General features: G+C 32.2%; 1 protein-coding gene across 1 annotated transcript in view; it reads left to right on the top strand.

Moving 5' to 3' along the window:
• Positions 1–13,301, top strand: part of LOC115882860 (histone-lysine N-methyltransferase ash1-like) — a gene marked incomplete at its 3' end in the record, with an annotated part of 93,616 nt that overhangs the window by 60,625 nt on the left and 19,690 nt on the right. The window contains exons 4-7 of the mRNA XM_030901108.1: positions 3,553–3,729; positions 4,860–5,400; positions 10,218–10,969; positions 13,039–13,296. Coding sequence (XP_030756968.1) covers positions 3,553–3,729; positions 4,860–5,400; positions 10,218–10,969; positions 13,039–13,296 — 1,728 coding nt within the window. The remainder of the gene's footprint in view (positions 1–3,552; positions 3,730–4,859; positions 5,401–10,217; positions 10,970–13,038; positions 13,297–13,301) is intronic.

The raw sequence follows: 13,301 nt of genomic DNA, 5'->3' as shown, positions 1-13,301 counted from the left end.
TACAAAAAAATATTAAACGTAAAAGTTATAGGGAAAGTTAAGATACACATTTTGAAATTATTATAGAGTGTACAGGGTGCTTCAAAAAAGTGTAGCGAATATAACAAGAAAAACATATTTTTTTGTTCAGTACTATATATTATATAGTACTTTGCTAAGTACTAGAAGTATAGATGTAGATTATTTAGAAAACATCTTCAGTGTGTAATGGGAATGGGATGGTTTCACGGCAGTAGTAATATTGGCTTTACCAAATGAATAATTACAAACCAGAATTATAAAAAATTGTCAGTGATGGCATTGTTTCTCAAGTTGAACAACCAAAATTTAGTAGGAGAATTTTATAGAGATATAGAAAAAGATCTATGTAAAGATATTTTAGTTAGATGCTACAGAGTGTTCAAAATATATTTATGAATTTCAACTAAGTATTTAAAATTAAGAAATTTCAATTTTTTTAAATGGGATTTGTTCCAATTTTTTAATACAATTACGCTATAACATCATAGTTGCCATGACAAGAAGTAGTAATTATCAAAATTTCAATTAGCAAAATTTGAATTTTAGTTTAATTTGTTGTAATATAAGTATAAATGCTAGCGATAATAGTTACAGATTTTCCTGAAATGAATTGGTTAATGTGACTGATATACTCGAACAAGGCAAGAAAAACATATTTTTTGGTTCAGTACTATATATTATATAGTACTTTGCTAAGTACTAGAAGTATAGATGTAGATTATTTAGAAAACATCTTCAGTGTGTAATGGGAATGGGATGGTTTCACGGCAGTAGTAATATTGGCTTTACCAAATGAATAATTACAAACAAGAATTACTACGAGAAAAAAAACTTTACTGTATGACCAACAATTATTTTGTTGTAATCCGCTCTAAATACATAATTTTCGGGTTAAACAATACATTTAAAGAGTCCACCTTGTACATCGTACATCCGTGTTTTAATAATTCAAACACCACCCGTCAACCGTGAAACTCCTTTACCTCCCCTTTCTATAGCCACTCTTAGGTCCCCCATCCCGACTGGCCAACCAACCCCTGTTTAAAGAGCTTTAACAACAGCACCATCGACTTATTTGGCGGGAAACAAGTCTTCAGTCCCTCAGGCCGTGTTCACATCGCAGCATTAATCAGCTGGCTGAAATAATTAAGCAACATTTATAACGGACTATTTTGACGAAACCTTTGATATTTTTGCGGTGGTCTGTCGTGAGATCAAACTGTGTGATGTTTGAATTTTGATAAGAAACTTTGTGCAACTGTCGGTAGTACATAGACATATTACAAACGGTTAATATACCTAGAGTTCAGTTGTGCGTGCGTTTTTTTTTCTAGAGTGATTTTTAACGTTTTATGAGTTTTAAGTTAGGAAAGAAGTGGAAATAAAAGTTTTATTACTCTCTTTTATGGTGCCATGCGAAGAAATGGATGTGAATGCTATGTGTTGGGGGACTTGAAAATGTTGACCGTTATTTTAGATAAGGTTTGTGTGAGGCTTGTTTGTAAACTGTAACGTATATATTTATATATTTCTCTTTTTTTGACTTATATTTGTGTATCGCAAAGTATAAATATCGAAAATAATTTTAAAATGCATTTCTATTGATTAAAATTTACCATTTTTATGGCTTTTTAGACATTGAAACAAATAAATAGTAGTTTTCTATTTTTAATTCAAAAATTCTATGCTTTTTAATTTTATATCTATTTCAGCAATTAAAAGTCCAGATACAATAATAATCTGCCTTAATCCAAGTCTAATAACAGCCCATTTTTTAATGTCATTAAGTGGCCAAAGTGTTAAATAAGTACTCATTGATACCTCATTAAAAATATATACAAGTTTCTATAAACATGCGTACAGAAATGCTTACTTTTAAAGTAGGTACAGTAGGGTGAGCCAAAAAAAAGTATTGAATTTATGGGTTAAAATGAACCTAATAACCAGGGTTGGCATGATTTAAATCAAGTGATTTTTTTTAATTTTAATCATGTGATTTAAATCAAAAAAAAATATTTTATTGAAACTTTATAATAAATCAAAAAATAACTGTAAAAGTTATAAAAATGTGTCCTAGAAAACTATAAAAAATATTTCTATAACAGATAATAAATCGAAAGTAATTTTAATATATATAATAATTCCGCTTCTCGTATTTTGTTTATCGAAAATAATTTTAAACGTTAGAAAACGATATAAAAATAACTATTCATCAATTTAATTGTTGGACCGATTTTTGAACTAATTTCGTGTGAATTCATTAGACCGCTAAACGCAGGGATTTTAAAATTTATGTATAAGTGACAAAAAATCGCTGTTCGAAAGTTCGAATACATATCATTCGCAAAGTCTAATGCAGAACTAGGTTCTTATATAGAACCTATACCTTCATTCCCGAGATTCTACAATCGTTGTCAGAAAATATGTTGTTTTATATTTTTTTTTGACACGGTTGTGTGTTTCCAAATTCCTACCGACATTTTGATCGGCAGTACTTTACACTTTGACATTTTATAATACATACTAATTTCATTCTCGACTTATAGACTATTTCCGAACAATAATGTAGTGTATTGTTTTATTAGGAGTAAAAATTATACTTTTTTTGACGATGCTGTACCTTTGGAGGACAATCGTAAAGCTATTTCGACGTTACAGGGAGGCATAAAAAGTACATGTTTAATTCGAATAGAACATACTATTTTTTTAAACATAACAAATATTTTTTAATCAATTTCAAACATTGCAAATAATGTAAACAGTAATCGAGCAACAATTTATACACTCGTTGAATTTGATACTTAATATCAGTTTATAATATATTTTTGTACTTTTGTGCTTAGGCGTAACAGTGCTTTACTGTTATGTCTAGGTATACGCCCCGTAGAATTATTAATGTTATCGGTATCGGGGTATAGATTTAGCCATTTAGTATAGGACTTTAATCGGAAATAAGTCCTAGTCATTTGGAAATCCGATTTAAATATTGTTTTGAATTAAAATCAAAAAAATCTGATTTCAATAAAAAAAATCTGATTTTTTTTATTTTTTTAAAAAAATCATGATTTTTTCCAACCCTGCTAATAACCGAGAAAAAAATATCGCCGAAGGCAGGATTTTTAGCTCAGTTTTAAAAGGTGTCGGTGAACATTCAAAGAATTATGTATCACTGTAATCACAAAACTTCAATCTATTTCTGTATTGTAACGGAATTTTAAATTATGTCTTTGTTTTCGAGAAAATTTAGTCCAAACATAAGGAATATTTTGTTGATGTTTGACTATCAAAATCTTAAAAATAAAGAACTTGTCTAAAATGTGCTATAATACGGATATAGTATAATCCTTAATCTTTAATTTCCTTGTTTATTTGTGTAAAAATACCTAGCCAGTTTTAATTAAAACGTTAAATGCCGAACGCTTATTTCACTACTTTTTCGGACTTGTGAAATGGACTCTTCAAATCGTCTTCAATATGATTATAACGCATTGTTAAAAAAATATTTCTAATCCCATAAATCTTTCTTTACAGATGGCATCGTTACCCCTATCTAGGAGCTCCACGTACTCAACATCCGAATCTGAATCGTCCGACGATCTGCTGCCGTCTTCTTGCAGTCTCCAGGAAATCCGGCAGGAAGATTTGGCCGCCATATTGCCCGATCAGAGCGAGTGTAACGACTTCAACGATTTCGATAAGAATGATAAGGTGCGTAGGCGAAAAAAAAGTGTTTTTACTAAATCGCAATCTTTATTTTTTTTGGTAGTATGGATGACTTTTTTAGTGGAAACCCCGAAATTTTCCGAATATAATTTGGACCACCCTGTATACTTGATTGTCTCTTTTTTATATGGGGTTTCAATTAAAAAAATTCATCCATACTACCGAACACAATAAAGATTGAACACTTTTACTAGAAATTAATGTATATCCTAAAATGCTTCGTTTCGGAGATACAGGGTGTAGACGGTACATTTTGTTAGTGCTAACTTTAGAAGAACTTAATTCAGTTACATAAATACAGGTTTCTGTTTTACATTGTAAACGTTCTTCTAAACATGAACACGCAAGAAATTCCTTGCGGAAATTCATCGTTTTTATTTTTAAACAGATTATAGTGTAATAAATGTTAAAGCTTCATTCAGAACCTCGCAATTAGTGGAATAAATTAGTGGTTTTAATTACACTTTATACTTTTTAGTTTACGATCAATGTTTAAAAAGCACAATTAAAATTAATAGAATATCCTAGCAACAGCTTAATAGAGAAAATCTAATATAATTGCTTATAAAACAATCAATTTTTGATTTCTAACCACTGTTTCTCTTGACGGAAGATAATCAAAGACCAAAATGACATTTCTCGCAAATTTTGAAGTATAATTAGTGGAAAAGTTAAAAGTTTCATCACTTTTTCTACTAATTGAAAATGTCTACTACTAATTTTGACGTTCTGGATGCTTACATTGAAATTAAAGGAACAAACTTATTATATATTATTATTATACCGGCACGGACAAAAATTATTACGCTTCAAAACAGTTAAAACACATGTAGGTGGCGCCCTCTAACAGTAGGATTCATATTGACATCAAAATCAAATTTCTCATGTCAAAAAACTCCCAGACACCAATTTTTATCCAAATATTGACATTACTTCAGAAATTATTTGGAAAAAATCGAAATAAAAATGAAATTTCTACACCCTATATCTCCGAAACTAAGCATTTTAGGATATACATTTATACGAACTTTTTTACTTATTTTTATCTGCAGAATACGCTGCCGAAGTTTCTGGAATACAGTTCGGATCACCCTGTATATGTTTTTCGTTTTTAGGGCTCTCCGGCCACTGGCGACATGTCCGGCTCCGACATGGAACTACCTCAACAAGCCATCAACTCCCTCATCCAACGCACTACCGAGTCTTCCAGCGACGGCGAAGGCCACCAACTGCCCAACCCTCAAACTCTCTTCGCCAACAGTCTCTTACAACCCTTCGTACCCGCCAACAATCCTTTGCTAACATCCCCCACAGCCACTCAACCTTTAAACGAAGCAACTACCGACAGCTCCACGATACTTCAAACGAAACAGTCCAACGGAACTAACAGTACTTCTAATAACAGCCTCAGTAGTTCAAATGTACCGAACATCTCTAGCAAGGTTTTGAGCGATGACGCTCAATCGAAAACAGACGGGAGTGTGGTTGGGGGTGTTAAGAAACGAAGGGGTAGACCTGCCAGGCCGAAGAAAGGTGCGGGGAGGGGTAGGCTGAAAGAGAAGACGGAGGATGAGGGGGAGAAGGTTTCGGATGGGGGAGGGTCGCAAAAGAATGTCCAGGATTTTTGTGGGGGTCCGAACGTTAGTCCTGATTCGGGTAAGACACGATTATAATCTAAATATTAATTTATTTCCACTTACTTCCTGGTGACGAGTATTTGATACGCATGGTTACGCAAGGCGTTTTCCCTACAGAATCTGCATTCGCGGTTGTTCCTTAACTTCAATCTACTGAGGTGTTTATTGAGGAGACAATGTCCTTTTAAAAACGGCGTGACACTCCGAAGATTATTCTTATTTTAATCAATTATAGTCTGTTCAACAACAAAATCCTTGACAGTGATAGATGTGTCTGTCATTTTAATTTCAAAGTAGTTTATTTTATTCTACAAACAAATAAGTTGGTACAATTGGAACGCATAGCAGGAATTTATTATATTTAAAATTTGAGTGACAAGTGATTACTTCAAAATATTGTGAAAAAAAACTATATAAAACTGAAAAAATCTAATGGAGTTATTTTATTTAAAAAAACGGTATGTGTTAATGCAAAACAAACAAGGGTGTATTTTAAACAACAAAACACCTCATACCAAAAAAAAATAAAGAAATATTTATTACTTTCTACAATATAACTTATGTACAAGGTGGGTCAAATTCGACGCTTTTAAATGGAAACAACCTTTTCTATAGGAAATAGACAAAAACTAATATCGGTGTCTGGAGCTCAATTTTTGTCAAAAACATAATGGTGAAAACCGCATATCGATATCTGTTACCGTTTCGGAGTTACGGGGTGTTTTTCAAAAATATGCATTTTTAACAAATCGCTGTAACTTTTTTGCTATGGAAAATTTTGTATTTTTATGAAAACATTTCCAAAGCAATTTTTTACGTAGAATTTAATGGTTTAAGTATAATTTTTTTTAAATTAAAAATTTAAGAATTGTCAACAGAAAATTTGATTTTTTATGAGACAGCCTGTATATTTTTAATTTATTGAAAAGAATTTAAAGTTACCTTTCCAAAAATATAACACACTTGATATTTTGCTCGATTCCTCTTCGAGATATAGAGTATATAAAAATTCGCCCGCCTTAAATAAGTAGGCTTTGAACGGCACCGGCTGTAATGCAAAAAAATTCTAGATGGGAGAATCAATTAAAACGAAAATAATATTTGCTATGAGAGTTGCAGAATTTTATAACAATTTAAAATATATTTAACCAACATCAACACATTTAAACTATATCTAATTAGAGATGAGCAGAAAATCGCAAACTGCGATTTAATCGCAGCGCTTGTAAATTCGCAATCGCAACCTGTGATTCCTTTCCATAATAAACTGCGACTTGCGATTGAAACATATATCTGCCGATTTTGGATTTTTAGGCAACCAATATTACACCAGTTGCGATTTGCAATCGCAGTGGGCACGCGAACGAAGAGCTGCGAACGAAAATCACAGCATTGCGATTTTTGTTCGCACCGGCGCGGCGTTGCATCGACACGGCATCGGCACTGAGAAGCCGAACGATGAGCTGCGAACGAAAATCGCAATATTGCGATTCTCGTACGCCCCGGCCGGCGCGGCGGCGGCGCGTCTTCAACACGGCAATGGACAGGCAAACGAGGAGCTGAACGAAAATCGCAGCTCATCCCAGCACTGCGATTGCGATTTTCGTTGGCACCGGCGCGGCATCGGGAGTGGGCACGCCAACGAAGAGCGGCGATTGCGATTTTCGTTCGCAGCTCCCAACACATCGGCCTAGACTAGATCGCAAAATCACATTCGCAATCAGGGCCCCGTAATTTTATGAAGCGTTGGAAAATAGGCTTATATATGTTTATATACCGCATAATATATATAATTTATTAGTTTTAAATTTTGATAATAGTTTTAGATTTATAATATAATTATGGATTGAGAAGGTTAAAAATTCTTGTTTTCGGTTATGACTAATTATAGTTACAGTTGCTCCCAGGTAATGATTCAGGTAAAATGATTCATAAGGACAGTTTTGGATTCAAATTATAAAAATTATCTATTTTTATCCTTTATTTACTAGAAGATATAGAGCACGGAAAAGAAACAGCCCTTTTATTTATTATATTTTGTTATATATTATATTATTATAAACATTTTTATAACAATCCATAATATAATATAATTTTCTGAATATACTAACAGTTGTGGATCGGCTGCTATGTTAATTTAAATACATCCTTTACAATCAGTTTTTTCATTTTAGAGAAATTTTAAATATAATAAAATGTGATATTGTCCTTTTATTTATCTAAAAGTTCGAAAGTTTGCACTTGCACTGGACGGGCCGTATCAAAGCCATCAGCGTCGGCTTCTTTTGAGTTACATATAAAGAAAACAAGATAAAATAAACAGTTTTTTTTCTAGTTATCTGAATTAAGGTTGGCGGCAACCTTTTTTATAATAAATTTTTCGTTAGTATACCTACTGTCTAAAAGCACATTCGAATATTTTGAACATTTTATGTATTTTTAATTTCCCTTTTAAATTTACTCGGTCTGTTCTAATCAAAAATGTTTAAAAAAAAGGAAACTAAGTTATTTGTGGATTTTTTTTTGGTAGGTAATTGATGAAAATTTTAAGTGCAATATGTGTGCAGCAAAAATATCATAAAAAACACGCACTACAAATTTTAAAAGGCACATGGCATCGAAACACCCAACAGTTTCTTTGTAAGTTTTTATTAAAAAAAAATTATTCCGCTATTTATTCTGTTTTTTATTAGAAATTTTGGGATTGAGCTTCCCAGATTACAGCGCACCAATTTAAAAATATCAAAATCGCAATCGCAGGTTACAGTCGCAGCGATTTATAAATCACAATCGCAGTTTCAACTGCGATTGGAAAATCGCAGTTTTGCTCATCTCTATATCTAATAACAATAAAAATAAATAGCAAACCAAGACATGACATTTTGCTACAGGTGTTCGATATATCGACCGTTTTCTGTTATGGACAGACGGGGCCGTTTTTGAACATTTCTCGCGGAATTCATTAACTCAGTGGAGGTGAAAGATACCCTCTCATAACTGCTAAGTATTTCTAATTCTTGTCTAGATTATACGGAAGAATAAGGAACCTTTATTCTTCCGCAAATATATCCATAGGATTAGATCCATGGGCACTAAGTCAGGCGGCCTCGACGGCCAACGGCTGGGTTCTTGGTTAGCTATTCAATTATTTTTGAAATTGGCTACAAAAATTTGCTGATAACTTCAGCGTTCTGAGGCGGTGCGTCGTCTTGTTGGAAAAATATCTTTTCGAGTTCTATTAAGGGCATATCATCAATAAGGGGTCCAAAGCTTACAAGATAAAAGTGGCGAACTTTTAAATATTCTGTATTTCGAAGGGGATTATAACAAAATATCAAGTGTGCTATATTTTTGGAAAGGTAATTTTAAATTCTTTTCAGTTAATTAAAAATATTGAGGGTGTCCCAAATAAAAAATCAATTTTTCTGTTGATAACTCTTAAATTATTAATATTAAAAAAATTATACTTAAACCGTTTAATTTTACATAAAAAGGTGCTTTGGAAATGTTTTCATAGAAATACAAAATTTTCCATAGCAAAAAAGTTACAGCGATTTGTTAAAAATGCACATTTTTGAAAAAACACCGTAACTCCGAAACGGTAACAAATATTGATGTGCGGTTTTCACCATCATGTTTTTGATGAAAATTGAGCTCCAGACACTGATATTAGTTTTCGTCCATCTCCTATAGAAAAGGGTGTTTCCATTTAAAAGCCTCGAATTTGACCCACCCTGTACAAATAAAAAAATAATATTGCTCAGGGATAAATAATACACAACATAAATAAAACAAAATATTTTATTGATAATAACACTCACCGAATTTTATGCCTTAAAAATTGATTAACTAATTTTAATCTTTTTTTTAACCATCGCCACGTTTTGACATTATCTTTTTGCAGTACTAAAATCTATAATTTTACCTATCGTGTAATGTCGTTATTTTACAGCTACTCCTGTTTTTAGTACCATATACGAGATAGTATATAAACTTTACTGATAGTAACTTTATTAGGTATATCTCTGTCTGGGCACCGAATATTAACCTAACCAACTATAAACTGTGCTCTAGATCTACAGTTCATTTTCTCTTGATTTTTCCTCCACTTAACTTCAAAAGACAAAACACACGTAATAACACGAACCAAAATGCAAAAACAATTGAAAAATGTTTATAGTCTTCTAAAACGCAGGTTATTTGATATAATTTGACACATATTTGTAACCTATAATTTGACAGGACTTTGACAAGCCTCAAAAAATAAGTCGAGTTCATCGTTGCGTCACTCCAATAATATTGAAGTATGATCTCTCATTTTTGAAATAAACTCCATAGTTAACTTAAAAAATATTAGAAACTTTTTTTTTATTGAAAAAGATTGGTATAGACGTCATTTGCTTTTTTTCTGTCATCGTCTGTCGAAATCTTACCTGAGAAAAGAAAAACAGAGTATACTTAGATCGTTTGCTTTTTCATTGTCTTCTGTCCCTTGGTGGGCTGGCATCCAGAGTAGGAAGACTTTCTTTGTCTAATTTGTTCAGCTTCTCTAGGCATTCTTTGACCAGCTTTGATTTTATTTGATGACTATTTCTTGTGTCCGATAGTTACTTGTTCGTCACTTCATTGCTTAGTTGATTTAGTATTTTCTGTTTTTACCCACCCTATCGAAATTTTGAATACTGTATGGCCTTTGCAATACTTTTTAATATTTATAATAAAAATAAATTCTATAATTATTCAATATCAACACTTAATGTGTAAAAAACTGTCTCGGTTGCTGCAAAAGAAATAATAATAATTACAATATTCATCAAAAGGTTTTTTTTCTTTCAGGAATTCAGAATAGTCCTGATCATGTCTCCAGCCCAGAACCCTGTTTTTCTCCTAACATTAAACCCAGATCTTCAACCCAAACCAAGGAGGAACTCAAGAAAAAATCAACATCTCACTCCCCAGAAACGAAACCTCAAACCAAAACCTCTAAATCTGAAGCGTCCACCCATTCCAGTCGACAAACATCGCAAGAAAAATACAAAGATTCAAGTTCGACGAGTTCAAGTCAGGCTGACAGAGTGAAATTCGCTAACCTGGATAGAGTTCTGTATCCTCCGAGACGGAAAGCTGGAAGACCTCCGGTATCCAGCAGACGTCCAGGAAGACCTCCCAAACATAAAGCAGAACCTTCAGAGACTAAACCTAACGAAAAAGTTAATAACAATTTAAAAAATAAAGTTAGGTCTAAAAGCGCGGTTCAAAATAATGCTTCCAAGCAAATAGCTTTGAAAAATAAAGGTGTTTCGTTGAAAGTGCCGAAGATCTTCCACTCCCGGCACAAACACAAGCACAAAAAACGCAAGATTAAGATTTTGAAGCCGCTAGTGTCGTGCGATCCGAAGATCAATCAGGAAATTGAGAAGTTGATTTTGGATTTCGTGAAATTTTGTGCTATCGCTACTAAACAGCCTAAAGAGGTCGTGCCGGAGCAGGTTTTGAAGACGCTGAAGAAGGTGACGAAGAAACGGAGGACGACAGATCATATAGAGAAGAAAAAGAAGAAGCAGAGCGTGAACACGACAGTGAACAAGGTAAATTTGTGTTTTATTGTATAAGGTTTATTTGTGGGGTGCTGGGTGGGATATTAATTCATACTGTGCTGGCAACTTTTACTTTTGGGTCGGTATTTACATGTTTAGTAAATAGTAGTGGTGGGAACTATCGAAACATTCGATAGTTGCAATTCATTTGAATAATTCGATAGCTAGTAAAAAAACATTCGTTGAAAACTATTCAAATAAAAATTATCGATTAGATGCGTCATCTGCCTTGAAATATTGTATTCTAGTAATTCGGCAGCAAAAACCATTTATTTATAAAATTCATTCATTTATGAAACTCATTTATTCGTCAGGATCGGTTATAATAAAATATTAACTGGGTTTTAGTTGTCGCCCGGCGACGTAGGTTCCTTTCCGAGAACCCCGACAGCGGTCGGTGGCAATGCTATGAAAGAAGCCGGCATCTTAGATTTTTTGCGGAGTCAGATAAAGATAAGGACACATTATTTTTTTTTTTATTGAGGTGCTAGTATTTACACAGAAAATACATTATGAAGGGCGCTGTTGCCATATATTGGTATTAGCAAGTATTAGTTGATATTAGCAAAGAATATTATTGTTTGGCTTTAGTTAGTTAGGGATAGTATGTCTATATATTTTGCATTTTTTGATTAATATTCTTTTGTTACACTGCAATAATACTTGTTATTTTGGATGTAGGAAAATGATTTTTAATGTTTTTAAGAGCAAAGACTGGTTTAATAAATAATAATAACAGTAATAATTTGTTATACCTAATACCTATTAACAACAAAATTAAAAATCATTTAATATAAACATTTTTTTAAGTAGTAGCAAAATATAAACAACAAATTAGATGTGAAAATTATTTATATCAGATCCTATTTAAAAATAATATAGTCTCTAAATTTTTTGTGGCAACGTTGGTTTATTAAATAATAATAATTACACAGAACTAATTATATTAACAACAAATTTTAAAATCATGAAATATAAACATTTATTAATTTTCTAAGCATGCAGTGTAATGGAAGAAAAATATAAATAAAAAATTAGAAATCAAAATTATTTATATTAGGTGCTTTATATTACTATTTAAAAATAATATTTACTTTTACTGGCATTTACTTTAAAAAATAAATGAAATACTTCTTACACTACATGTAAGCATAAACTTGAATGCAAACTACATGTAAGCATAAACTTGAATGAATTAGCATAAGCAAAATACAAACATCGTAAACTTTTCGTTTTTTTAAATTGGCACGTGTAAAACTTTCAATTTAATTTTCTCACCCCATAGTTTGAGTTCGATAACCCCATTTACTTAACCTCGTTACTTAAATATGATTTTTAAGTTCAACTAATTCATATTATTAAAACATCTAAAATACAAATATGTATTTTTAAAATTAATTGTAACTTCATCTCATCTCTCTTAAAAATTGCTACTTCTCAAAATTTTCCATTAAAAAATAGATCATATACCATATAAAATTAAATAATTGAAAGATCGGGCTACGGAAAATCACACAAATTTTCGGAAAAATTTTGACCACCTGCACACGCACACAATCGTCAATTAAAAAAAAGAGTTCTAATAGCGCGACCACTGTCGAACACCAACTCAATTCCACTTTTCCACAATTTTTACCAAAAGTGCAAGTGTTTCTAACTTGCATTTAAAAAGTTACAAGCTATAGGCAAAATTACAACGACTCGTTAATAAATAAACAAGTATCACGAGACGTAATTAAATCGTAAAGCTGAAAGTACTGATTGGGTCGACCGCGACGAATCTGCTGTATCCTCTTCCACGTCTCTTAGCAATGTGCACAGTTTCTCGGTTTATTTCATACGTTTGGCAACGTTTTTACTGTTCTCTCTTTGTACAGTACATTATAAACGTATTGTATTCTTCTTCCCTACGGAAATCTCGACCCAAAACTAACCTTTGCCAGCCCTTAGTATATCAAATTTTTGTTATTTTTTAAGTAGAAATGTGATTTTAGAAGATGATTTTCATTGGTTTGTTTTTATAACTTTTTTAACTTTAGTTCACTTTATAACTATTATAGGTACACAACTCAAATGAACAACGTCTTCCTTTAAAGAAAAGGCATTATCACTTGGCGAGCAACAGTAGCGAAAGCCAAAAAACAGAAACTGAAGAATCCAAAGAAAAGTTGTTAGAAAAATTGGAAGATTCCAAGACCGAAACTAAAGAAATCAAGAATAAAATTGAGAAGAAAGAAAAAATTAAAGACGGAAAGGTCACCCCTAAATACGTCCCTGTTATTAAGAGCCATATCAATAATAACGAATATGAAGTAAAGGTAGG

This window comes from Sitophilus oryzae, unplaced genomic scaffold (genome assembly GCF_002938485.1).
Source record: "Sitophilus oryzae breed Bouriz unplaced genomic scaffold, Soryzae_2.0 scaffold_179_pilon_pilon, whole genome shotgun sequence".
NCBI lineage: Eukaryota > Metazoa > Arthropoda > Insecta > Coleoptera > Curculionidae > Sitophilus > Sitophilus oryzae.
This window is presented reverse-complemented; position numbering and strand designations above follow the sequence as displayed.